At 45.4% G+C, this 27,838-nt stretch overlaps 1 protein-coding gene and 1 pseudogene across 4 annotated transcripts in view; both read left to right on the forward strand.

The window, feature by feature from the left end:
* The first annotated feature begins 217 nt into the window (after positions 1 to 217).
* On the forward strand, positions 218 to 4,315 carry LOC103641290 (LOC103641258-like pseudogene; annotated as a pseudogene). Of its 2 annotated transcripts, none has more exons than XR_002266280.1 (9): positions 218 to 535; positions 645 to 1,537; positions 1,607 to 1,756; positions 1,865 to 2,017; positions 2,106 to 2,555; positions 2,705 to 2,746; positions 3,268 to 3,382; positions 3,783 to 3,945; positions 4,203 to 4,315. The product of XR_002266280.1 is annotated as a protein-like pseudogene, transcript variant X1 (transcript). The 2 variants fall into 2 exon arrangements; XR_002266281.1 differs by having other exon boundaries at positions 2,453 to 2,555.
* Positions 4,316 to 4,404: 89 nt separating this feature from the next.
* The window catches only part of LOC103641269 (uncharacterized), a 29,661-nt gene continuing 6,227 nt past the window's right edge, over positions 4,405 to 27,838 (forward strand). Inside the window, exons 1-14 of one of the 2 annotated variants that reach the window (XM_035964181.1) lie at positions 4,405 to 4,502; positions 4,583 to 4,670; positions 4,787 to 5,118; positions 5,196 to 5,277; positions 5,367 to 5,901; positions 5,996 to 6,305; positions 6,383 to 6,497; positions 6,577 to 6,662; positions 6,759 to 6,843; positions 6,946 to 7,018; positions 7,093 to 7,141; positions 7,249 to 7,330; positions 7,424 to 7,501; positions 7,578 to 7,710. In XM_035964181.1, coding sequence (XP_035820074.1) covers positions 6,286 to 6,305; positions 6,383 to 6,497; positions 6,577 to 6,662; positions 6,759 to 6,843; positions 6,946 to 7,018; positions 7,093 to 7,141; positions 7,249 to 7,330; positions 7,424 to 7,501; positions 7,578 to 7,679 — 690 coding nt within the window. In that variant the 5' untranslated portion in view covers positions 4,405 to 4,502; positions 4,583 to 4,670; positions 4,787 to 5,118; ... (1 more) ...; positions 5,367 to 5,901; positions 5,996 to 6,285 and the 3' untranslated portion in view covers positions 7,680 to 7,710. Of the gene's footprint in view, positions 4,503 to 4,543; positions 4,671 to 4,786; positions 5,119 to 5,195; positions 5,278 to 5,366; positions 5,902 to 5,995; positions 6,306 to 6,382; positions 6,498 to 6,576; positions 6,663 to 6,758; positions 6,844 to 6,945; positions 7,019 to 7,092; positions 7,142 to 7,248; positions 7,331 to 7,423; positions 7,502 to 7,577; positions 7,711 to 27,838 lie in introns of those variants that run through there. The other variant, XM_035964182.1, reaches the window with a different exon arrangement.

Here is a 27,838-nt window from a genome sequence, read left to right on the forward strand (position 1 = left end):
GAATGGCATTGATCCGGTCTAACAATTGAACGTTCTTGAGAGAATCTCCATTTTGTCAAAGTTAACATTAATTGGATAGATGCTTGATTTGCTGTAGTTCACTCTGAGACCTAATGATGATGTAAATGTATTGAGGATGCCATTTAGGAAAAATAAAAGCTTTGGACATGCTTCCATTATCAAAAGGGTATCGTCTGCATATTGGACGATAGGAAAATCTTATCATCGCACTCCTCAAGCGCTCCCCGCCTTGCTCTGCCGCGGCCATGCCTCGCCGCCACAAGTCCACTGCCCGAGATCCCAATCGACGCTCCGGCCTGATCTCCATTTTTGGCCTTCGGTTGGAGATCGACACTTTTCGGTGACGTCCCTTTGGCTACACGACCACCCAATCAGGTGTTTGGGTCTTCGATTTGGGTCTGTAGCGTTGGAGATACCCCCTTCAAACTACTACCGGTCCGGAAGCCGTGCCTCCTAGCCACTCACGCTCGCCGTTCGTGATCCGTTCTCGACTGTTGGTGCTCCGGACTCATAGGTCAGCCCGCGCCGCCCTCTTCTCTACATCCCAGCCTTCGAGTTCTAGGCTGTAGATCGATTTTCGTTGACACGTTGTTTGGTGCTTCATCTGCATCCTTTTTTTGCAGTTCTCTAGTCCATATTGATGGCTACATTATCATGGTTGATGGAATGGTCAGTGGAGAATGTTTGTGAGGCATTTTTCTCCTATTTCGGGGAAAATCAGCATGTGAGATTGCCATCTACCCCAGTGATCCCCGTTGATGATCCGAAGGTGCCCCTTCTTCATACATGTTTGCACCGGTTCAAGGGGACCCTTGGTGGCAGAGAGAGGCATCGCACCTGCTTTTCGCCGAGGTGCATTATTGCAAGTGGTGACGAAGATTTGATTGACCGCTTCAGAATTGACGCTACTTTCCATCGACTCACAGAGATCCTTGGGAGTTGGTCTCATGGGTACTATTTCAAGGAGGAAGCTATTGGCTTGTTATTTAGTCTTCTCACCGAGGTAACAGCGAAACAACTTATGCTTCCCCATTGTTTCTATGTATTCTTGTTTTATAAGTTGTGTTAGTAGTGAAAGGCTTGGGTATAGTTTATGAAGTAAGAATTGTAACACAGTCTATGGATCATTTCAAACTTAGTGTTAGCTCCAGGGTCAACTTTTTATTTGATATGATGGAAACCTGCTTAAAAGATGACACACCTCTGCAATTCGAGGGAGCAGCGTTAAGACATGCTTAAAAGTTCCTTTGTGTGTGTGCACGTGAGTTGCTCCATTAAGCTACTGCATGGAAAAATTAGTGTACAATATTGTTCTGATGTTCTATTTAAGGCCACCTTCTCATTACCTATTGATGGCTCATTCTTCAATATGCAAAAATACAAGTTACCTCAGTCTAGAATATATGCCTCATACTTTAGTGGTGATATGTCCTCTTGTTTGAGTTTGGACGACGAGTCAAGAAATACCTTACAGAAATATATAGGAGCAGAAAGAATCTTGCCTTCCATGTCCAAGGTACTTGTTATGTCTTATCAATTTTGCTTTGAATTTATGTGGACATTTATCGACTGAGTGCTTCAATAGGTTGATTTTTGGATGGCCGATGAAACTGGTCCTTGTGGGCCATGTATTGGTTTTTTCCATGATTGTTCGGACAACAATGATGGTGTTGATTCCGTAAGGAACATAACGAATGCCAAGCTTGTTGAGATATGCCGTCTTGTGTTTGTTGAGGTTGGTTTTCTGTTCTTTTAAGATCTTTTGCATGCGAAACTTCTCAGCTGTTAAGTTCTATTGCTACACAATGTCTCTGCTTTACTCATATCTTTCCTTCATTTTTAGTTCGATCGGCAAGCAGATGGCGTCTTGGAGCCTTTCCAAGCTAAGCATGTCTTAACAAGGATTAATCTCGAATGTTTAGCTGCCATTCTTCAAAAGAAAGAAAGCCACTATGACTTAGATGTATACGCTTATGTAATTCGTCAAGTCTACTCGGTAAGTTTTCCGTGTCCACTTCGAGTTACAATAGCTGGCTGTGTAATATTATTGATTTCCATGGTCAATGACATTTAATAATATGCAGCGTACTGGTAAAGGTTTCAAGGATTACACAGGTAAGGTTGGTGCTGTTGATACAAATGGAGTTGATACGACATACCGCCTAGTCGCAGATCACATGAGAATGATCGCTGTTACTAATGCACCCGGTTCTCAACTTGGTTAGAGCGTTATGTTTCTGTTGGTCACGAATGTTAATATAATTACGACATCAATGTATGGGTTTGTCATGAGCACAAGTACAATTATTGGTCATTTTCAAGGAACAATCAGACCAATCTGATTGTTGGATGACTTATTACATGAATACATTTTTTGTCATTACATTGTTCTTATTATGTTAAAATTGTCTTTCATCTTTATGAATACCAGGGTTGGGAAATGAAGGTCGCGAGTATTTCCTGAAGTGTGCTGATAAACAGGCTGTGAAGTATGGCTATCAAGTACTTAAGATAAATGAAGAGGATTACGACATGTAAGAACAATCACTTTTATTTGAATCTGTGCTTTATTTTACATGCATTTGTACAAAAACAGTTTTCCCTGTTTACAAGTCTTATTTTTGAATAATGTATTCTCACGCATTATAAACTTTGAATTTCAATAAAAACCTTTGTATGGCAGGATGTCTTCTTCAATGCACCGGTGCAAATAACAGAGCATCCAGTTAGGTCACTTGTCAGTCTTCATGATTTTTAGTATGAGTCGTCGTTAGCAAATTTTGTATTTTTGCTCCCTGCTGTATTGAGTTTTCTCTTTGTCTTTCCTCCAGAAGTACCTTGCCAGGAACACCTTGAAACTACTTATGCTTGGTGTTGCTGCATATATGTCATTTTGCACCCTGCTGTATTGCGTTTCTGCTTTGTCTTTCCTACAACAGTTATCTTGCCAAGAATTGTATGTTAGGCTACTTATGGTTGGAGTTGCTGCATGTTGTCATCTCACAGTGTGCAGTTACCACTTCTATCTTTTGCTGTGCGCTTCTTTACTAAAAGTAAAAATAACATTCAAGATGAAACCTACTCAGGATATTGATTCTATGACTGGGTTAGTTCTTGCCAGCCTGTCATGCAACTTCTATTTCGAGTAGGTTAAACATACTCACAGTGGGTATATAGAAAGAATACATGCCATCTATGATTACTGCATGTGAGCTTGTACTCAAATGAATTTTTTTACTTGGACAGTGTTGTTGATGAAATTCTTCTAAATGAACCTGATTGATGCAATGAGCTTGAAAGAGAAATAATCGACAGAATAGTCAAAGATGAAGTGATGATCTACAAAAAGACTAAAGCAGAGGTAATATTGGTTTCAAGGTGATCCACTGAAGTTTGTATAATTAAAATTCATTATTAAAGCGTTTTTAATAATTAATTATGAAGTTCAGTGTGAAGAAGTTGTTGTGCATACTTTAAGGAAACACATGAAACAAGAACCCATCTAGGACAAAATTTCACTCTTGGGCTATAAGATCATATCGATGTACCTGTGTTTCAAGTTTGTCTTTGAGCTGTATTCCCTTATTTGAAACTAAAATACGATATAACATTTATTATATGCATGAAGTATTGTCATGTTTCATATTTGTTTGTGTTCTTTAACAAGGAAATTAGCATAATTTTTTGTGCCACTTGGATATTGTGGATATTCATTGTTTCATTTGAATAATGTTTTGCCAACTCTGCACCGTCCTCCGCAGTTGTGGAATCACGAACAGCCGTTTGATACGAGGAAAAAGAAGAAAAGGAACAAAAATGTCCCTGCTGTTGTGTGGTATCCGACAAGGATTATCGAATTTCTTGGTCCGCGCACACCCATTATCCTCAAGGAAAAGGATACAAGGTGCTCCCTTGTAGCAATATGTAAGTCAATGTGGTTGCATTTTTAGTTTTTTTCTTCTCTGTATGTCTACTTTAGTGGCTTGGCTGGTTACCCGGAATTTGCGCTGTTTACTTACTTTTACATGCGCGTGTACAACCAAACAAGTTAATAGATCAGCATTGAATATCATTTATAGTGTATTAGCCCTCTCAAAAAAAGGTTTCACCCTCACTTCATGGAGCTTATTGGAAATGCCTAGGACAGAGTTCATTCACTTCTTGTTCCTGTGCCACTGTAGGCAACGTTCTCCTGCTTGGAGAGAAAAAAACCCTCGATTTAGATATCAAGAAAGTGTCGGAGAGCCATCTCATCCATCTTGTCCAGAGGCCCCTTTTGTGTGGCAATACACAAATGCAGGCATGCAATTGTATATATGCAAGTGTTTTGAAAATGAATGTCCATTAACTCTAAAGCTAAGCTACTGTCCACTTATACTGCAGTTGGAACAGAACTTGGAACTATCAGAGTTCAATAAACAAGTTCTTGGTGTATTGCCGAAGCTTACATGCAGCTTATACTTTGATGTGACATTTTCTAGGTAATTGTGATACTGATTTAATTGTGAGTATGTGCGATTGCCCTTCTCAGAGTATAATGTTTATGATGTCCATTTTTCAGCTCTTGTGGCTTAGAGAAGACCTTTGAAACTGCACTGTTTGGTTTTCTTGGTGTCCCTCTACGCCATGGCTGGTTGGTAGATCCCCAGGTACCCATTATACATAGGCTTATTTAAATATTAGTTAATTCAAGGCATCTGCATTTCTGTAAGCTTTGATATCTTTATTAGGGTAATTCAAGGCTGATACTTTGATATTTCATTAGGATGCTGTGTTGGACTCCTCGATACATAGAAGCTCCTACTCCAAACTTTCGTATAATCTTGCTATCTTTGAATCAATTAGACCCAAGACAAATTCAGGGCCTCAAAAGCATGGTCGATATGAAGATGATATGTTCTATTCAGCGCTTGCATTCTCTAAAACTGGATCAGAAAAAGAACTTGATTCTACTTCTTGAAATCTCGACAACACAAGTGTTCAATTTTTCTGCACAAAACTATATTTGCAAGTTCCCGATACTTTGTTTCTTTGTTCACTATTTTTAGGTGCAACAATCTCAACATTTTTGCAGGGCCCTCAGCTAACCCGATATGGGTAAATGGAAGTTTATATATGTTCAAGTGTTACCTCTTTTGTTGCTTTTAAAACTCTGTTTATATTATTGGGTGCAGATTCTCTTCCTTACATAATGACCTCATAGCGTTACAACCTACTGTCCTGATCTGGAATGAAAACTTAATTACAATATCTAAGGTGAGCTATTGATTTGTTCCGAGATAGTGACCCTTCCGGTCTTAAAGTGAGTGAATATTTGCTCCTAATATATTTCTTCTATTTTATAGTTTGAAGACAAAATATATGTGTTGCTGAATGATTTGTCCTTGTTCAAAACTAAAACCGATGCTGTGTGGGAAAGGTTAACACATGTATGTTAGTTGATCTTTTTATGTTGAATGTAACTATAATATGCTAGATGTTTTTCTTTTGCATGGTTAATTAGGCAAATAGTAAACAGGGGGAAACTAATACACTGGTTCTACATATCCGACGCTGTCAGGTATGTTTGTCGGACAACAATTTCTTGCGCATGGTCTCGTAGGACATGCCCGACATTGACCTAGCTGACGCCATTAGGCTTTCTGGCGGGTAACAGTTTGCCGCACAAAGTCCTGTTGGGCATGACCGGACGTCAGTCAAGCTTGTCGGGCACCAGTTTGCGGCACACCTCCTTTTGTTGGACATGCTAGTTGATTTTTTATGTTGCATGTGACTATAATATGCTAACTGTTTTTTTGCATGGCTTATTAGGCAAATGGTGATGGAGTTTTTGTTGATTGTAACTTTGTGCCTACAGATTCTAAGATTCAATCAGTACTGGTAAGAGCAGAATGTTGAAGTGCTACTATAAGTTCTTGCTCTATTTGATTTTTAGGCATGTTTTGCTAACTCAATGAAAATGCATTTGATTTAGCCACTGATGAAAACTGAAAGAAAGAAAAGGATAAAAGAGAAGATGGATCTGAAGAAGAAATAGAAGGATAGTAACAAGGACAAAGATGATAAGGATACCAAGGATAAAGATGATGGGAAAGAAGAGGATAGTAACGAGGACAGAGATGATAAGGAGATCGAGGAGAAAGATGATGGGAATGCTGCCCCTCAAACCTATTTCTTGCAGGGCAGGCATATCAACTTGAATGTTAGGCCTATCAATTTTCTTGGACTATCTACCCATGTTATCCACCAGATAAATGATGGCCCATGCGCCCTTATTGCAGTCTGTAAGTGAAATTGACTTTACTTTCAAATTTTTTATTTAATTTCCTCATGATTTGGATTTATTATGTTTTTACCATAGGCAATGTTCTATTGCTCAGGGGGACATCTCTTTTGAACCACATGAAACTGTGGTGTCAATGGAGTATCTACTTGGCCTTGTCCTTGCTCTTCTTGGAGGAAGTGTGAAAATGCAGGTTTGCAACTCTTGCAAACTTGATTTCGGTTGCCTTCATGGCCTTCAGCCTAAGATTGTGGATATATTTATTCCAATAGGACTATTCTGATGAAAGAAAAAGTCAGATATTGGATGTGGTGAAGAGTCTGGCCGGAGGGTTTGATATGGATGTTATCTTCACCAGGTGATTTTAGTTCTAGCTTTATAAACTGGTTTTCTCTTTGCTTTGTTGTTTGCGCTGGCTGCTGACGTTCTGATATTTGCAATTTTGACATTGCAGAACGGATGGTTTTACAATGACTCAAGAGTGGTTGCTTCTGGATTGCTTAGATCTCAACCTTCGACATGGTTGGATTGCTGCTAGGGTAAGCAAGTTTATCATGAGCATTGATTATGTCATTAGTGCAAATTTTCAAATTCAGTGCGCAAGCATCTTATATGATGTGGTTCATGATACTAATTATTAGGATTTGTTGACCGGACCCGAAGTATCATTTGAAAGTCTTACATTGGCTTCTAATGAACCTGGTTTTCCACATGGTTAGTTTTATTTTTCAGCTACACATTGCACAACCTTTTTCATCACTCTTAATGATTTTGTTCAATGTTTTTAGCGGAGGAGATCAAGAATTTTCTAAGGGGACCTCAACTTACTCCCATTGGGTAAAATACCTAGTTTTCCTTTTTCTATGTGCAGTCTTTTTTGTTTGGAAACTATTTGTTGTTTGCCATTGGTTAATATTTTAACTAACCATGTGCCAATGCTACAGCTTGGTTTCGCTGCAAGAAGACTTTGTTGAGAATGTTCCGTGCATTCTGTTCTGGAACAAGCATTACCATACTATAGTTATGGTGAAAACTCAACTTTTGATGTATTTTATTACTTTAGGAGATATGTTAGCTGCCTTCTATTTTTCCTTTTTGACCCATTTTGGTCTTATGCAGATCAATGGAGTATTAAATTCTCTAGTCACTGATTCTAATTATTTAGAAACTCGTATAGTTTGGCAGACGCTTGACGGGGTATGCTATTCTGTATTTTTCATAATTTATTTGTGTGATTGTGAACTTGTGGCCATTCTTAGCTTTGGCTTGTCAGGTCAACGGTGATGGAGTATATTTGGACAACAACTTCACACCAGTTTATGTGGGGCTAGATGCAGCTACTTCTGTATATGTAATGTGGCCCAAAATAAATTAATTTTCTGTATCTGCAATACTTTGTTATTATGGTATGATCTTTTCCTTTTCCATTTCTATTTCTATATGTGATATATTTATGTTGTAGAAGTAGTCAAATGGAATTTACTCTCCACATATACATTTTTTAAAGCGCAGGAGAGCTACGTTTCATTGAAATTAGAGAGAAATAGGTGGGTCCCCTACATGATCATTACTCATATGGGGACCAGAACATGAGTGAGGTAGCTACAGACAAGTTGGAGCAGATCCATGACTGAAACAAAAACACACACACAACCTAGAGGCTTAGCTTGCTGATGAAGGAAGCACGAGATTAAGCTCTCGTAACCTCTTAGCCCTGGCCAAACCCCAAAGACTAAGATCATCCTTGATGGCACCTAGAATTGTGTTAATAGAAGGAGAAACTCCTTTCAAAACATAGTCATTTCGATGCTTCCAGATAGACCAAGCAGCAAGAATGTTGAGGGAATTTACTCCTTTTTTATGCGGCTTCCTTACTCTTTTCATTATTCTGCACCACCAGTCAGCAAAGCTGCATTCGTTTTGCTGAGGCACTGAATCTGTGAGCTGCAGCAGGTTTAGCAAGATGAACCATACTTGTCTTGCCGCCAGACAAGATGTTAGAAGATGTTGTGCTGTTTCATCTTCTTGATCACATAGTGGACATTTGTCTGGATGATCGGGCCCTCTCTTAGCGAGTGTGTCAGCTGTCCAGCATCTATTTTTTGATGGCCAACCATATGAACATTTTGCATTTTGGAGGTGCCCAAGTCTTCTAGAGTTGGTGTCAAGGCTCCTCTCTGTCGGTGTTTTGGGTCCGACCGCACACCCGGGGTTGCCCCTGGAGGTGTTTTTAGGAGTAGGACGGTGTCGATGACTGTAGCAAAATGGTTCGTGCCAGATGCATGAGGGACAGTGGACAATGTTTACAGGTTCGGGCCACTTAGAGATGCGTAACACCCTACGTCCTGGTGAGTATGCTTGGTGAACGAGGTTACAAGGGAGCTCTCCGAATTGAGAATGCAGAGAGTTGAGGTGGGTGGCTAAGTAATAGGGTCGATCGTTCTGAAGGGGTGCCCCCTAGGCCTTATATAATCGACCGTGGGGCAATACACGTGGATATGACAACAATGTGTAGCTAAAAGATAGTGAACTGTTTGAGTTTATCTCCCTGTAGTTCTGCCGACCTATCTTCGCATGGCTCCGTTGCATGGGGGCTCCAGCGCGGGAAAGTCGGATCTCTGTTGTGGTCGCCCGCTCGACGTTGTGGGCCGTCCGGGCTGGCATCAATCCGGCCTCATGTCGATCTGCTTCGCTGATTGTCCCTCCCCAGGCCCACGAAAGAATGACCTTACGATTTATTGGGCCCTTGGGCCTTTCGTGAGGTCTTTTACTCTTTTAGTGGACCCGGGGGATATCTGTCCCCCACAAGCCCCCGATCTTTGGGTTGATTTTGAGGTAATCAGCCCAAAGATCCCAGGTCCAGCTTGCAGGTAATTTGGGGAAAACGATTTCTTACTGTCTCCCCCTACTTTGATCACTCGTAAACTGAAGCTTTGTTTCGTGCTTGTGCCTTAGAGGTCGGCATTTCATCTTGTAGTACCCTGAACTTTATTGGGTGCACCGGAGGTGCACCCAATGGGTGTAGCCCCCGAGCTTCGAGTAGATTTTGGAAAATAATCCACTCGAAGGTCTCCATCAGAAATTACTTTCATCTTACTCTTGGGCTTTGGTTGAGGGCCAGCCTTGCCTTTAATCTTGTCCCATGCCTTAGAAGTCGGCACTATCTTGGCTTGGAATGATGGTCCATGGGGTGCACCAAAGGTGCACCCAATGGGTGTAGCCCCCAACCTTCAAGTGAATTTTTGAGGATAATCCATTCGAAGGTCTTCCTTTTGTGTCTTTTTTCTGGAGATTATCCTTTCTTTTTGTGAAAATCGGCATGATGCCATCCGCATTATGCTTTGGAGGTCAGCATTATGTCATCAATATTATGCTTCAGAGGTCAGCATGTATTTTGTCTTTTGCAGCCGAGTTCACAATCCGTCCATATCTTGCTAGGTGGTGTAATTTATTTGCTCTGCGACTGATTGGACATTTGATGGACGTTCTCTGTCTAGTCTTCACGTTGCTTCTGTCGGCCATATTTTGTACTTCACCGGCTATATTTGGCTTTCCTCTGATCCTTACTGATATCTCATTTTTGTCTTGAGGTATTCACTGCATGCCCTGCACGGATGTGACAGTTTTGAAAAATATACTGATAATTCCTGGGCGTCCCCCCAATGGGTGTGGGCAAGGGATGGCTTGGTACGCTGAGTGTTTTAGCCGGCTGCTTCTGAGTAGTAATGTGATGTGACGGCGGGTGTAATCATATCCTCCGCGCTGTTGACTGGAGTCCCAATGGGTGTTGTGTTGCGTGAAACGGCGTCAGCCGCCTGACGTGTCTTCAGACGGGTTGAAGTGCTTATTGAATGCTTTGCGACTGTTCAGTGACCGCTGTTGGAGGTGAGCGGTTGCCTTCTCCTTCTATAAATAATATCGTTGTCTCTCCGGCTTTTTCACATCTCTTGCTGTTCTCTGTTGCTTGCTTTTCTCCTCTCCCTTTCGCTTCCACCATGGGCAAGAACAACAAGCGCAAGCGTGAGCCAACTCCTCCATCAGAGGATTTTGGTGACTCAGAGTACTCAGAGGAGGAGTTCTCCTCTGAGTCTGAGGGGTCTCCGGCTCCCATCCCCCCTGCGTGAGTCGTCTGACGACTCAGACGACTCCCAGGGGCTCGCGGCGGAGGTCTGGACGTACATCCGGGCCGTCGAGCGCTCCGGGCTCGAAGACTCGGATGAGTCGGAGTACTCCTCGGATGAGGAGGACTCGTCCGAGGAGGACGGCGGCGGCGACGGCGACGGCGAGGATGACGACGACGACGATGACGACGACGAAGGCGGTGGCGGCGGTGACGGTGACGGTGACGGTAACGGCGGCGGCAGGGGCGGCAGCAGCGACAGCAAGGGCGACGACGACGGCAGCAGGGGCGGCAGCGGTGGCGGCGGCAGCAGGGCCAGTGGCTAGGTGCCACTGGTCCTTAGATGTTAGTATAGTATAGTTAGAATAATGTAGTAGTATTTAGTAGTGTAGAGTAGTATAGTAATGTAATGTAATGTAGCAGTAGTAATAGGGAAGTATCAACTCATAATGAGTTGATTTGTAAGTATGATATCTTCCCTTTAATGAGGAAATGATGTTAGCTTCTCTGTGATGATTGCTCTTCGGTATTCATAATTCAAAGTTCTTGAATCATTACTCTTCCCGCCTTTTTCGTGAAGTTGATTCCCTTGGAATAGTAAGTGAATAACTCGGGCGTCATATCGATGCTTTTAGAGGTAGTTGCCGAGTGACTTGAAGACGACGTCAGCGTTTTAGAGGTAACGCCGAGCAACTTGAAGACGATGTCAGCGTTTTAGAAGTCACGGCGAGTGACCTGAGGGCGACGTCAGTGTTTTAGAGGTAACGCCGAGCGACTTGAGGGCGGCGTCAGCGTTTTAGAGGTAACGCCGAGCGACTTGAAGGCGGCGTCAGCGTTTTAGAGGTAACGCCGAGCGACTTGAAGACGACGTCAGCGTTTTAGAGGTAACGCCGAGCGACTTGAAGACGACGTCAGCGTTTTAGAAGTCACGCCGAGTGACCTGAGGGCGACGTCAGCGTTTTAGAGGTAACACCGAGCGACTTGAGGGCGGCGTCAGCGTTTTAGAGGTAACGCCGAGCGACTTGAAGACGACGTCAGCGTTTTAGAGGTAACGCCGAGCGACAGCGGGCTGCGTGGGTCGCTTTGAGGATAATAGCCGAGTGATGATGTGGCGCACCGGTGTTTTGGAAATAACTGCCGGGTGATGACGTGGCACGCTGGTGTTTTGGAAATAACCGCCGGGTGCTGACTGGGCGCTTTTTTGAAACGGTATTTGGCTCGGGAATATCCTATAAGTGCTGCGCTTTTAGCCGCCTCTGCTTTCCGTGCCCTAGTTCTTGCTTTCTCGCTTCCGAATCCTCTCTGCAATTCGCCTTCCACTCTGCTCGCCGGTAGAATCGAGATGGCGCCCAAGAGGAAAGCCTCGAGTTCGTCTGCCGCGGTGATTCCTCCAATCGACCCCAACAGCCAGTTGCCTTTCGCAGGTAACCACATGTCTGTCATCTCCGAGCCCAAACTTCTCCACCTCGTGTCCATCGGGGTTCTTCCCCCAAAGGAGCTCTGTTCTTGGCGGATTTGCCATGGTGTCACTGTCCTGACTGAGGATACCCATGAGTCCGTGATTTACGCTCCTTTCCTTCTCCGCGGCCTCGGTCTTCCCATTTCTTCCTTTTTTCGCGGCCTCCTTGATTTCTACCATCTTAACTTAACCCATCTGAATCCTAATTCTATCTTGCAAATTTCCATTTTCATCCATTTATGCGAAGCTTTTCTTGGCGTGCTGCCACATTTCGGGTTGTGGAAGCACTTGTATCACTGTCGCCCTGGGATGGCCGGGGGACAACATCAGTTGGTTGGGGGTTCTAGCTTGGAGATGCGCCGCAGGAGGAAGACTGAGTATATCGAAATCCCTCTCAAAGACAGTATCAAGGGATGGCGCTTGGAGTGGTTCATAGTTGAGAATTATGGAAACTCTCTCCCCCCTCGGTCGGGAAGACAGCCGGATGTTCGCACCCCAAGCTGGACCGAGTCCCCCACAGATCAGGAGGTAGCTGAGGCAGGTGCTTTGCTGGCTGAAGTTGGACTGCTGAAGGAGAGGGGTCTAACTGCTGAAGCTGTGGTTGCTGATTTTGTCTTCAAGAATATTCAGTCGTTGAAAGACAGGGCATACCCGACTTATCTGTATCGAGGCCTAGCCGACTCAACTCGGGTTACCAACAGAAGAATTCCCTCTGTGGACTTGGTGAACCGACTTGAGATGATCCTTAGAGGCAAAGTGTCAAATGTTGGTGCCCCAATGGCATTCTCAGCCTGGAACTTGCCTCCTCCCAAAGCCTTCACTCTTTTTGTGTCGAATCCTCCTGTCACTGATGGCAGTTTGGGCATTAGAGTGCGGCCCTCTGCTGAAGAAGTTAGTGCCTTGGTTGCCTCGCTCGGAGAGATTCCTGATGATGAACGGCAGGTCCATTTTGAGGTGCCCCTGAACCCTAGTGATGCAGAGATAAGCACTATGCTTGATTTGCTGGCTGAGGACTCTTCTGATGCTGCTCCTGCTGGGGCATTGGTAGTGGCGCCCCTCCCAGAGGCTGATACAACCTTGGATACTCAGAAGCCTGCCAGTATTCGCCCGAGGCACCCTTGCCAAGCCAGTCAACCTGATCCCTCTGCTGATGAGCAGAAAAAGAAAAAGAGACGCCTCCGGCGAGTATCCAGTTTGGATCGGGACGTTGGTATCTCGGTTCCTGCTGCTGAAGAAGTGCCTATGACTGAATTTACTGACGCTGACCCCAATGGGTGTACCCAATCTGCTGCTGATCCCAACGTGGGTGCTCCATCTGTTACTGATCCCAATGGGTGTGCTGCCTGTGTTGCTAATGTAGACGACAAGGAGGAAGAGGATGAAGTTCCTTTAACTCGGAAAAACAGTCGGCAGTTCATCGCTAGTGGTGAAAGTAGTGGAGTTCCTTCTCCTGCTTTGTCTGCTCTCATTGGTCTGCACGAACTGTCCCTGGCCAATTTTGATCAGACTCTTGAGGATATGGTTCCAGAGGATTTGTTATCGGAGCCAGCAGATGATGGTGTGATGGAGGTTTGTGCTGATGTGCTTGATGCTGGGTTGAGGTCATCTCGTGCCTCGAGGGTCGGGAGACTGACTTGGATCGTCCTGGTCCCATGGAAGTAATTGAGGGCCCATCAGTCTTAGAGGTGGCTACCGCAGAGAACTTGGACCCCAAGGATGGTGTTGACACGCGCCCAGCCCCCGAGAATGTTGTCGAGGATGACTTGGTTCGGGTGGGAAGTGCAAGCCACTGCCCAGCCTCCGAGGGTGCTGCCGGGGATGATCCGGCTCAAGTGGGCAGTGCAAACTATGACCCAGCCCCCGAGGATGTCCGAGCGGGGTCTCCCTCTTGTACTTCCATGGACGTTCATGCGGGATCGCCTCCACACTCCGGTTGTATGGTGGTAGCCCAAGCCTTGGACCAGGGAGTCGCTTTAGAGGGTAGCGTCCCCGCTGACCGAGTGTTGGGCTCTGTTGATGGCACCGAGTTGATTCCTGCTGGTTCGTTGCAAGCTGCTTCGGGTGGTGGCCTTACGCCCGGTTATCAATTGATCTCTCCTGATTTGGGGATCCCTTCGTTCTTTTCCAACCTCCAGGTACTGTGATGTATTTTAGCTTGATTTTTACACTGCATGAACTGCTGTCATTACACTCATCTGTTCTCCTCATCATGCGTTGGTGGATGGGATGGCTAGCCAACTGAGGTTACAGGGTGCTTCTGTTCCAGAAGTAGCTTCGTCTTTTGCACGTTGGAATCCAGTGTCACTTCAACATCGTGTCTCTGACTTGGAGGCAACCAACGCTGGTTAGTGCTTTTCGCTTCTCTTTTGTCTTCTCTATTGAACTGCTTTACATTCTGACCCCCTTTGTTTGGTTGTCTCCTGCTAGGTATGACTCGGCAGATTTCCACTCTTGAGGAAAAACATTCTCGAGATCAGGCTGAATTGGTCCAGCGGTGCTCTGACTTTGAGGAAAAGTATTCTCAAAGTCAGACTGAACTAGTTCAGGTCTCTGCTGCCTTAGATGACGCCAATGCACTGAGTTCTTCTCTTCATGCTCAGCTTGATTCTGAAAAGGTGACTTATGAAACTGCGCTTTGCCTTGTTGTGATCCTATTACTTGCTTGATGTTTGAGGGAGTTGACTTTTGTTTGCAGGAAGAAAAACGTATCCTTGCTGCTTCTCGCGACAGTCTTGACAGATTGTATCGTGATTCTAGAAACTCGCTGACTATCCTGGAGAGGAGTCATCGCTTCACCATGGAAGAGTTAGACAACCAACGCTGTAAGCTGCAGGAATCCACGGATGAGGTGACCTGGCTCAAGCAGTTGATATCAGCGAAGGACGCTACCATCAAAGAACTCCGAGCTTCCAAGAAATCCATCGCCCAGGAGTTAGAAACTGCCCAGCTGGCTGCCAAGGTTGCTGAAGAAACTTCCGTTACCCTCAGAGCCCAGCGTGACAGAGCCATGGACAAGGCTATTCGGGCGGGGCGAATCTTGATGAGGAGACCCAGCGTGGCTGTTCCCGAAGATATAAGGGCTGACATGAATGCTGCCCCTGATTCCTCGAGTCGTCCTTCCTCATCGATTGCTCCTGAGAAAAATATCACAAAATAGAGAAACATTTTGCGTGCTTTGAGCGCGCGGTTAGCATGGTCAGACATTTGTTAGAGGACGTCATTTCAGTACTTGGACGATATTGTTATTCTCATATTGTTTTAGAATTCATCAGTTCATAAATTTACAGTAGTAAAATGATGTGCGATGGTTTTGAAATTTGTTTGCGGGATATAGAAGTCATCCTTATATGAGTAATTGTAAGCACGTCAGATCGCCTTAAGTCGCTGCTGACTTAAGTCGATTGCTTCTGTTAATAGGGCGCAGTGGTCACCCTGAATTGCGTAGGCGTGAGCATGTTGCACCGGCTTAAGTCGCTGCTGACTTTAGCCGATTGCTCTGTTAGCGGGGTATAGTGGTCACCCCGAGTTAAGTAAGCGTGAGCATGTTGCACCGGTTTAAGTCATCGCCGACTTAAGCCGATTGCTCCGTTAGCAGGGCATAGTGGTCACCCCGAGTTAAGTAAGCGCGAGCATGTTGCACCGCCTTAAGTCGTTGCCGACTTAAGCCGATTGCTCCGTTAGCAGGGCATAGTGGTCACCCCGAGTTAAGTAAGCGCGAGCATGTTGCACTGCCTTAAGTCGTTGCCGACTTAAGCCGATTGCTCCGTTAGCAGGGCATAGTGGTCACCCCGAGTTAAGTAAGCGTGAGCATGTTGCACCGGTTTAAGTCGTCGCCGACTTAAGCCGATTGCTCCGTTAGCAGGGCATAGTGGTCACCCCGAGTTAAGTAAGCGCGAGCATGTTGCACCGCCTTAAGTCGTTGCCGACTTAAGCCGATTGCTCCATTTGCAGGGCATAGTGGTCACCCCGAGTTTAGTAAGCGCGAGCATGTTGCACCGCCTTAAGTCGTTGCCGACTTAAGTCGATTGCTCCGTTAGCAGGGCATAGTGGTCACCCCGAGTTAAGTAAGAATGCAAGTCAATCATGAACAAACTGAGTATCTTTGAAGCCCTTTTTTATTGATGACATATTTCCATTTTACAGAGTACATCGTCGTCCCGATAGCTTTTGAAATACAGCTAGGGATAAAACTTCCTGAGGTGTTCTATGTTCCAGGAGTTCCCGACTTCTGTGCCGTCCATCTGAGTGAGACGATATGATCCTGGCCGAGTGACTTCTGCTACTATGAAGGGTCCTTCCCATAAGGGCGATAACTTGTGCCGTCCCTCCCCCGTTAGAATTCGACGGAGGACGAGATCTCCTACTGAGAAGGATCGCTGTCGCACGGCCTTGTCGTGATAGCGCCTTAGAGTTTGCTGGTATCGTGCTGATTGGATTACTGCGTTCAACCGTTCTTCCTCGAGTACATCAATGTCCTCCAGCCTGGTGGCTTCGACTTCTGCTATGCTTTCGAAGATCAACCTTGGCGCTCCGAACTTGAGGTCGGCTGGTAATACTGCCTCTGACCCATAGACCATGAAGAAAGGAGTGTTTCCATGCAGAGCTCGGCTAGGCTGGGTTCTTAGGCTCTAGACGACATAGGGCAATTCTCTTATCCATTTTCCTGCGAACTTTTCATTCTTATCGAAGACCTTTTTCCTGAGTGCTTCCAGTATCATCCCGTTGGCTCGCTCAACCTGCCCGTTGGCTCTTGGATGTGCTACAGAAGCATACTTGATTTGAATGCTTTTTTGCTCGCAAAAGTCGAAGAACTCTGAACTTGTGAAGTTGGATCCTAGGTCAGTTATGATGCTGTTTGGTATCCCGAATCTGAATATTATGTCTTGTATGAATTCCATGGCCTTAGCTGAGGTTAAAGAAGCAATGGGCTTGAACTCTATCCATTTAGTGAATTTGTCGATTGCTACCAACACATGAGTGTATCCTGCTTGAGCTTTATTGAAAGGTCCAATCATATCCAGTCCCCAGCATGCGAAGGGCCAAGTTACCGGTATGGTCTGCAGTTGCTGTGCTGGTAGATGTTGTTGTTTTGACAAATACTGGCAAGCTTCGCACCTCTGAACTAACTCGGCTGCATCACTCTTCGCTGTTGGCCAATAGAATCCTGACCTAAAAACCTTCCCGACTAGTGTCTTGGACGCCGCATGTATTCCACATTGCCCGGCATGGGCCTCCTCCAGAAGTCGCTTCCCAGTAGATGAGAGAATGCACTTCATGAGAACGCATGTTGCACCCCTTCTGTATAATGTCTCTCCAATGAGTGTGTAGTGAGCTGACTGTCTGGCAATGCGCTCAGCTGCATTTTTATCATCTGGTTCCTCTTCATTCTTTATATACCTGATGATTGGCCTTCTCCAGTCATCAGAGTCTGACTCAGGTTGATTTATAATATTACACTCTTCTGCTTGATCCGTTGAGATGCTCGGCTGTAGTATTTCTTGTACAAAGACTCCAGGTGGGACCTGAGTTCGACTGGATCCTAGCTTGGACAACACATCGGCTGCCGTGTTCCGATCTCTTTCTACATGATGAAATTCCAGACCCTCAAATTTATCTTCTAGCTTTCGGACGGCAGTGCAGTACTTTCCCATTGAATCGCTTGAACAATCCCACTCTTTGTTTATCTGGCTAATGACTACCAGAGAGTCCCCGTACACCATCAGTCTCTTGATGCCCAATGATATGGCGATGTTCAATCCATGGATCAGAGCTTCATACTCGACTACATTGTTGGAGGCCGGAAACAGCAACTGGAGGGCATATTTGAGGTGCTCGCCTCTAGGTGTGACGAAGAGAATTCCCGCTCCTGCTCCCTGCAGCTTCAGCGAGCCATCAAAATACATTCGCCATACTTCTGCAGTCTCTGGGTTATCTGGTACTTGCTGTTCAGTCCACTCTGATACGAAATCAACCAATGCTTGAGTCTTGATGGCAGTGCAAGGTCGAAATTCGATATCATGAGATCCCAGCTCGCAAGCCCACTTGGCTATTCGGCCAATGGCTTCCTTGTTGTGAAGAATATCCCCTATTGGAAAACCAGTAACCACTATGACTTTGTGGTCATCAAAGTAGTGACGTAACTTGCGGGCAGTTAGAAGTACTGCATACAATAACTTCTGAACTTGAGGATACTTTTTCTTCGAGGGGCCCAGAACTTCACTGATGAAGTAAACAGGATGCTGCACTGGGTAGGCATGTCCTTCTTCTGCTCGCTCGACTACCAACATGGTGCTTACCACGTGAGTCGTGCAAGAGATATATAGTAGCAGATCTTCAGCTGGTTGAGTTGATGTGGCTCGTCGTGGCGGCTTTAGTACTGGCGGTGTTGTCAAGAATCTTTTCAGTGCATCTAGAGCTTCCTGTGCCTCTGAAGTCCACTGAAACTTATCCACCTTCTTAAGTAGCTTGTAAAATGGTAAACCTTTTTCCCCCAGCCTGGATATAAATCTGCTCAGAGCTGCCATACATCCAGTAAGTCACTGAACCTTCTTTTGTGACCGAGGTGCTTCCATCTTCATGATAGCCTCAATTTTATCCGGATTAGCCTCAATTCCCCGGTGGCTGACAATAAACCCGAGCAACTTTCCTGCTGGTACCCCAAAAACACATTTCTCGGGGTTAAGCTTCCATCGATACCGCCTCAGACTGTTGAAAACCAGCTGTAAGTCTTTGATGAAGTTTTCCGAGTTCTCCGTTTTGATTACCACATCATCTACGTAGGCCTCCACACGCTTGCCCCAGTGATCGGCTAAGCATGTTTGAATGGCTCTCTGATAAGTCGCTCCAGCGTTTTTGAGGCCGAACGGCATGGAGGTATAACAGAAAGCACCAAACGGAGTAATGAACGCTGTTTTTTCTTCGTCTTCCTTTGCCAAACTAATCTGGTGGTATCCGGAATAGCAATCCAGGAAAGACAGCACAGAACATCCAGCGGTGGAGTCCACCACCTGATCTATCCTCGGGAGCCCGAAGGGATCCTTCGGACAGTGTTTGTTGAGATCAGTATAGTCGACGCACATGCGCCAATCCAATTTATTCTTTTTGAGTACAAGAACAGGGTTGGCTAACCACTCGGGGTGTAATACTTCTCTAATAAATCCAGCCGCGACCAAGCGAGCTAACTCGGCGCGAATGGCCTCTCTCTTGTCGGGCGTGAAACGTCGTAGTTTTTGCCGGATCGGCCTCGCCTGGGGATAGACTTTCAGTTTGTGCTCGACCAGTTCTCTTGGGACTCCCGGCATATCCGCAGGTTGCCATGCGAATACGTCTCGGTTATCTTGCAGAAACTGGACGAGCGCGCTTTCCTATTTGTCGTCCAGGCTGGAGCTGATGATGGCAGTCTTGCGTTCATCAGAGAACCCCAGGTTGATCCTTTTAGTTTCTTCAGTCGGCCGCATAGAGGTCGCGACCTGAGCTTCATTCGCCGGTACTGCAAGGTCCTCCTCAGGCTTAGAGTTCGCCTGTGTTGAAGAAATCATCGACGGCTTGGTGGCGAGGGCCGCTTGGATGGCCACTCGGAAACACTCTGCGACGCCTTGGAAGTCGGCGCGCATAGTTATGATTCCTTGTGGTCCTGGCATCTTCAGTATCATGTACGTGTAATGAGGAATGGCCATGAATTTGGCCAATCCCGGCCTCCCGATGATGGCGTTGTACCCGCAGTCGAAGTTCGCCACTTCGAACCTCAGGAACTCGGTTCTGTAGTTCTCCGGAGTTCCAAAGGTGACAAGCATGTAGATGTGGCCTAGCGGGTATTCCCCTTCAGTCGGCACGATGCCGAAGAAGGGAGTGTCCGACTCGTGGAGCTCTTTGAGGTGAACTCCCAAGCCTTGGAGTGTCCGGGGGAAGGTGACGTTGATGCTGCTCCCCCCGTCCACTAGCACCTTCTTCACCCGGCTTTCTCGGATCACTGGATCGACGAGGAGCGGGTATTTGCCTGGATGGTCGAAGTTGAGCCATTGATTCTCCCGAGTGAAAGTGATCGGGTGCTCCTGAAAGGGAAATGTGCCCTTGGGACATTTCTAAGTATTTTGGTGATTTAGTGTCCAACACAAGTGCCAAAGTGTAAAAAGGTGGACAAAGTACAAATCAAGGAGAAAGGTATGTTTCTCAGACTTAGTACATTGTTTTATGGACTAATGTGTTGTGTCTAAGTGCTGGAAACAGAAAAAATCCAATTGGAAATGTCTTGGCTCAAGCAGCCAAGACTCTGCTGAGTCTGGGGGCACCGGACTGTCCGGTGGTGCACCGGACAGTGTCCGGTGCACCAGGCTGGCTCGAGCAAAGTGGCCGCTCTCGGGAATTCACCGGCGACGTACGGCTATAATTCACCGGACTGTCCGGTGTGCACCGGACTGTCCGGTGAGCCAACGGTCGGCCAGGCCAACGGTCGGCCGCGCGATCTGCGCGGGACACGTGGCCGAGCCAACGGCTAGAAGGGGGCACCGGACTGTCCGGTGTGCACCGGACATGTCCGGTGCGCCAACGGCTCTCAGGCTGCCAACGGTCGACTGCGCCATTTTTGGAAGGAAATCGGGCACCGGACAGTGTCCGGTGTGCACCGGACTGTCCGGTGCGCCAGTCGACAGAAGGCAAGATCAGCCTTCCTAGATTGCTCTCAACGGCTCCTAGCTGCCTTGGGGCTATAAAAGGGACCCCTAGGCGCATGGAGGAAGAAACCAAGCATTCCTACAACATTCCTAAGCACCAAGACATCGATTCCGCGCCTTTGATTCTTTGCGATAGCAATTAGAGCTTTAGTTGAGTGGTGAACTCATTGAGTTGTGTTGTGAGCTCTAGTTGCGACTTGTGTGCGTGGTATTGCTGTGATTTCTTGTCTTGAGTGCGTTGCTAATCCCTCCCTTGCTCCGTGCTTCTTTGTGAACTTCAAGTGTAAGGGCGAGAGGCTCCAAGTTGTGGAGATTCCTCGCAAACGGGATTGAGTAAAGCAAGCAAAACACCGTGGTATTCAAGTGGGTCTTTGGACCGCTTGAGAGGGGTTGATTGCAACCCTCGTCCATTGGGACGCCACAACGTGGAGTAGGCAAGCGTTGGTCTTGGCCGAACCACGGGATAACCACCGTGCCATCTCTGTGATTGATCCTTGTTGGTTATTGTGTTTTGTTGAGGATTCCTCTCTAGCCACTTGGCAATTATTGTGCTAACAATTAACCAAGTTTTGTGGCTTAAGTTTTCAAGTTTCACAGGATCACCTATTCACCCCCCTCTAGGTGCTCTCAATTGGTATCAGAGTCGTTCTCTTCACAAAGGGACTAACCGCCCGAAGAGATGGATCCTAAGGGGAAGGGTATCGTGATCAACGATAAAGAGAAGGAATCTTTCGTCAACGAGCCGAAGGATGACAAGCCTACCGTCTCGGGCTCGGGCCATAGACGGAAAGATGGGAAGAAGAAGAAGACGAGGCGCATCAAGGAGATCGTCTACTACGACGACAGCGATGAGTCTACTTCTTCCCAAAAGGACGACGACCACAACGACTACGAGAGAAGAAAACCGGTCAATTCGAACTTTTCTTTTGATTACTCTCGTATTCCTCAAAATACAAATGCTCATTTATTATCTATTCCACTTGGTAAACCTCCTCATTTTGATGGAGAGGACTACGGATTTTGGAGTCACAAAATGCGTAGTCACTTGTTCTCTCTCCATCCTAGTATATGGGAGATTGTAGAGAGTGGAATGCACTTTGACAGTTCGGATAGTCCCATGTTCATTAATGAGCAAATTCATAAGAATGCACAAGCTACTACTGTTCTTCTAGCTTCATTGTGCAGGGATGAATACCACAAAGTGAGCGGCTTGGATAACGCCAAGCAGATCTGAGACACCCTCAAGATTTCACATGAGGGGAACGACGTCACCTTGCTCACCAAGATGGAGTTGGTGGAGGGCAAGCTTGGACGATTCGCGATGATAAGGGGTGAGGAGCCAACACAAACATACAACCGGCTCAAGACCCTTATCAACAAAATAAGGAGCTACGGAAGCACGCGATGGACGGACCACGACGTCGTCTGACTGATGCTAAGGTCCTTTACCGTTCTTGATCCTCATTTGGTGAATAATATTCGTGAGAATCCCAGGTACACCAAAATGTCGCCCGAAGAAGTCCTTGGAAAATTCGTAAGCGAGCGAATGATGATCAAGGAGGCAAGATACGTGGACGACGCATTAAATGGACCAATCAACGAGCCTCAACCCCTTGCTCTCAAGGCAACAAGAAGCAAGGAGGCGCTACCTAGCAAGGTGGCACAAATTGAGGCGGCCGGACTTAATGATGAAGAGATGGCCCTCATCATCAAAAGATTCAAGACGGCGCTAAAGGGTCGCAAGGGGCAGCCAAGCAAGACCAAAACCAAGGGGAAGCGCTCATGCTTCAAATGCGGTAAGATTGGTCATTTTATTGCTAACTGTCCCGACAATGATAGTGATCAGGATCAAGGGAACAAGAGGGAGAAGAAGAAGAACTATAAGAAGGCAAAGGGCGAGGCACATCTTGGCAAGGAGTGGGATTCGGATTGCTCCTCGTCCGACTCCGACAATGAAGGACTCGCCGCCATCGCCTTCAACAAGTCATCCCTCTTCCCCAACGAGTGTCACACATGCCTTATGGCAAGGGAGAAGAAGGTATGTACTCGAGACTCTACTTATGCTTCTTCAAGTGAGGACGAATCTAGTGATGAGGATGAAATAGATTATTCATGTTTATTTAAGGGCCTAGATAGAACCAAGGTAGATAAAATTAATGAATTGATTGATGCCTTGAATGATAAGAATAGGCTCTTAGAAAAACAATAAGATTTGTTGTATGAAGAACATGACAAATTTGTAGAAGCACAAAAAACTCATGCCTTAGAAGTTAAAAGAAATGAAATGCTTTCTTGTGAATTATCTTCTTGCTATGACACGATTTCTAGCTTAAGGAGCATTAATGATGATTTGAATGCTATGTTAGAAATAGCCGGTAAATCAACAACTTGTGTGGAAAATGTTGTTATTTGCAATAGATATAAAGATTTTGATATTGATGCTTGTAGTGAACACATAGCTTCTATTGCTAAGTTAAATGATGAAATGACTAGTCTTAATGCCCAACTTAAGGCTAGCAAAAGTGATTTTGATAAACTAAAATTTGCTAGGGATGCCTACACGATTGGTAGACACCCCTCAATTAAGGATGGGCTTGGCTTCAAGAGGGAAGCCAAGAACTTAACAAGCCATAAGGCTCCCATCTCCACTAAGGAGAAAGGGAAGGCCCCTATGGCAAGTAGTACTAAAAAGAACCATGCTTTTATGTACAATGATAGAAGACAGTCTCATAGGAGTTGCAATGCTTTTTCACATGCCTATGATTCTTATGCTATGTTTGCTCCCAGTTCTTCCTATATGCATGATAGAGATATGCCTAGGAAAAATATTCATCATGTGCCTAGAAAGAATATTGTTCATGTTCCTAGAAAAGTTATGAATGGTCCCTCTACAATTTATCATGCTTTAAATGCTTCCTTTGCTATTTGTAGAAAGGATAGGAAGATAGTTGCTAGGAAATTAGGGGCAAAATGCAAGGGTGATAAAACTTGCATTTGGGTCCCTAAGGAAATTGTGACTAACCTTGTAGGACCCAACAAGAGTTGGGTACCTAAGACCCAAGCCTAAATTTGCCTTGCAGGTTTATGCATCCGGGGGCTCAAGCTGGATTATCGACAGCGGATGCACAAACCATATGACGGGAGAGAAGAAGATGTTCACCTCCTACGTCAAGAATAAGGATTCCCAAGATTCAATCGTATTCGGTGATGGGAACCAAGGCAAGGTGAAAGGTTTAGGCAAGATTGCAATATCAAATGAGCACTCTATCTCTAATGTGTTTTTAGTTGAGTCTCTTGGATATAATTTACTATCTGTCAGTCAATTATGTAATATGGGATATAATTGTCTATTTACAAATGTAGATGTGTCTGTCTTTAGGAGATGTGATGGTTCATTAGCTTTTAAGGGTGTACTAGACGACAAACTTTATTTAGTTGATTTTGCAAAAGAGGAGGCCGGTCTAGATGCATGCTTAATTGCTAAGACTAGCATGGGCTGGCTGTGGCATCGCCGCTTAGCACATGTGGGGATGAAGAACCTTCACAAGCTTTTAAAGGGAGAACACGTGATAGGTTTGACTAACGTGCAATTCGAAAAAGATAGACCTTGTGCAGCTTGTCAAGCAGGTAAACAAGTGGGAGGAGCACATCACAGCAAGAATGTGATGACCACTTCAAGACCTCTGGAGCTGCTGCATATGGACCTCTTCGGACCCGTCGCCTATCTGAGCATAGGAGGAAGTAAGTATGGTCTAGTTATTGTTGATGACTTTTCCCGCTTCACTTTGGTGTTCTTTTTGCAGGATAAGTCTGAAACCCAAGGGACCCTCAAGCGCTTCCTCAGGAGAGCTCAAAATGAGTTTGAGCTCAAGGTGAAGAAGATAAGGAGCGACAACGGGTCCGAATTCAAGAATCTTCAAATGGAGGAGTTCCTTGAGGAGGAAGGAATCAAGCACGAGTTCTCCGCTCCCTACACACCTAAGCAAAATGGTGTGGTAGAGAGGAAGAACAGGACGCTCATAGATATGGCAAGGACTATGCTTGAAGAATTCAAGACCCCCGAGCGCTTTTGGTTGGAAGCCGTGAACACGGCTTGCCACGCCATCAACAGGGTCTACCTTCACCGCCTCCTCAAGAAGACTTCATACGAGCTGCTAACTGGTAACAAACCCAATGTGTCTTATTTTCGTGTATTTGGGAGCAAGTGTTATATTCTTGTGAAGAAAGGTAGAACCTCTAAATTTGCTCCCAAAGCTGTAGAAGGGTTTTTATTAGGTTATGATTCAAATACAAAGGCGTATAGGGTCTTCAACAAATCATCGGGTTTGGTTGAAGTCTCTAGCGACGTTGTATTTGATGAGACTAATGGCTCTCCAAGAGCTAGTTGTTGATCTTGATGATGTAGATGAAGAAGACGTTCCAACGGCCACAATACGCACCATGACGATTGGAGATGTACGGCCTCAGGAACAATTGGAGCAAGATCAACCGTCTTCCTCAACTATGGTGCATCCCCCAACCCAAGATGACGAACAGGTACCTCAAGTGGAGGCGCATGATCAAGGGGGAGCACAGGATGATCAAGTTGAAGAGGAAGAAGCACCTCAGGCACCTCCAACCCAAGTTCGAGCGACGATCCAAAGGGATCATCCCGTCGACCAAATTTTGGGTGATATTAGCAAGGGAGTAACTACCCGCTCTAGATTAGTTAATTTTTGTGAGCATTACTCCTTTGTCTCTTCTATTGAGCCTTTCAGGGTAGAAGAGGCCTTACTAGATCTGGACTGGGTGTTGGCCATGCAGGAGGAACTAAACAACTTCAAGCGCAATGAAGTTTGGACACTGGTGCCTCGTCCCAAGCAAAACGTTGTGGGAACCAAGTGGGTGTTCCGCAACAAACAGGACGAGCACGGGGTGGTGACGAGGAACAAGGCTCGACTTGTGGCAAAAGGTTATGCCCAAGTCGCAGGTTTGGACTTTGAGGAGACTTTTGCTCCTGTGGCTAGGCTAGAATCAATTCGTATCTTGCTAGCCTATGTCGCTCACCATTCTTTCAGGTTGTATCAAATGGATGTGAAGAGCGCTTTCCTCAACGGGCCGATCAAGGAGGAGGTGTACGTGGAGCAACCCCCTGGCTTCGAGGATGAACGGTACCCCGACCACGTGTGTAAGCTCTCTAAGGCGCTCTATGGACTTAAGCAAGCCCCAAGAGCATGGTATGAATGCCTTAGAGACTTCTTAATTGCTAATGCTTTCAAGGTTGGGAAAGCCGATCCAACTCTTTTTACTAAGACTTGCGATGGTGATCTTTTTGTGTGCCAAATTTATGTCGATGACATAATATTTGGTTCTACTAATCAAAAGTCTTGTGAAGAGTTTAGCAGGGTGATGATGCAGAAATTCGAGATGTCGATGATGGGCGAGTTGAACTACTTCCTTGGGTTCCAAGTGAAGCAACTCAAGGACGGCACTTTCATCTCCCAAACGAAGTACACGCAAGACTTGCTAAAGCGGTTTGGGATGAAGGACGCCAAGCCCGCAAAGACGCCGATGGGAACTGACGGACACACCGACCTCAACAAAGGAGGTAAGTCCGTTGATCAAAAAGCATACCGGTCCATGATAGGTTCTTTGCTTTATCTATGTGCTAGTAGACCGGATATTATGCTTAGCGTATGCATGTGTGCTAGATTTCAATCCGATCCTAAGGAGTGTCACTTAGTGGCTGTGAAGCGAATTCTTCGATATTTAGTCGCTACGCCTTGCTTTGGGATCTGGTATCCAAAGGGGTCTAACTTTGACTTGATTGGGTACTCAGATTCCGACTATGCTGGATGTAAGGTCGATAGGAAGAGTACATCGGGGACGTGCCAATTCTTAGGAAGGTCCCTGGTGTCGTGGAACTCTAAGAAACAAACTTCCGTTGCCCTATCCACCGTTGAGGCCGAGTACGTTGCCGCAGGACAGTGTTGTGCACAACTACTTTGGATGAGGCAAACCCTCAGGGACTTTGGCTACAATCTGAGCAAAGTCCCACTCCTATGTGATAATGAGAGTGCTATCCGAATAGCGGAAAATCCTGTTGAGCACAGCCGCACAAAGCACATTGACATCCGGCATCACTTTTTGAGAGACCACCAGCAAAAGGGAGATATCGAAGTGTTTCATGTTAGCACCGAGAACCAGCTAGCAGATATCTTTACCAAGCCTCTAGATGAGAAGACCTTTTGCAGGCTGCGTAGTGAGCTCAATATCTTAGATTCGTGGAACTTGGATTGAATTGTAGCATACATGTGTTTATGCCTTGATCATGTTCATTCTGCATTTTGTTACTTATTGTGGTGCTCAAGTTGTACAAACACTCCCTGGACCTCACAAGTCCTTTTTGCAAGTGATGCACATATTTAGGGGGAGCTGTGCTACAACTTGACCCTTTTAGACTAACCATGTACTTGAGTTTGGTTGTTTTAGTCTCAAAGGAGGATTGAAAGGGAAAAGGTGGACTTGGACCATGCAAGACTTCCACTGCACTCCGATGAAAAGAGTAACTTTTCCAAGTTCATCTTTATACTCTTATTGCCTATGTGTTCTTATCGGAAGATTTTGGTGCGGCAATGGGGTTTAAGGGCCAAGATTGATCCCATTTTGGTGCTTGATGCCAAAGGGGGAGAAAATAAAGGCCAAAGCGATAAATGGATCAGCTACCACTTGAGAGATTTTGAAAATAGTAGAATAGAGCTTTTGGTTTGTCAAAACTCTTTGAGTGTCTCTCTTGTCAAAAGTTGGCTTCTTATGGGGAGAAGTATTGATTATGGGAAAAAGGGGGAGTTTTTGAAATCTTGAATCAATTTCTATTGGAATGACTCTCTTTATGTCTTAACATGTGTGTTTGACTTAGAGATAGAAAATTGAGTTTGATTTGCAAAAACAAACCAAGTGATGGCAAAGAGTGATCCATATATGTCAAATTTGAATCAAAACAATTTGAGTTCTTAGTTGAATTGATTTTGTACTTGTTCTACTTGCTTTATGTTGTGTTGGCATAAATCACCAAAAAGGGGGAGATTGAAAGGGAAATGTGCCCTTGGGACATTTCTAAGTATTTTGGTGATTTAGTGTCCAACACAAGTGCCAAAGTGTAAAAAGGTGGACAAAGTACAAATCAAGGAGAAAGGTATGTTTCTCAGACTTAGTACATTGTTTTATGGACTAATGTGTTGTGTCTAAGTGCTGGAAACAGGAAAAATCCAATTGGAAATGTCTTGGCTCAAGCAGCCAAGACTCTG

Source organism: Zea mays, chromosome 1 (assembly GCF_902167145.1).
Source record: "Zea mays cultivar B73 chromosome 1, Zm-B73-REFERENCE-NAM-5.0, whole genome shotgun sequence".
Classification (NCBI taxonomy): Eukaryota; Viridiplantae; Streptophyta; class Magnoliopsida; order Poales; family Poaceae; genus Zea; species Zea mays.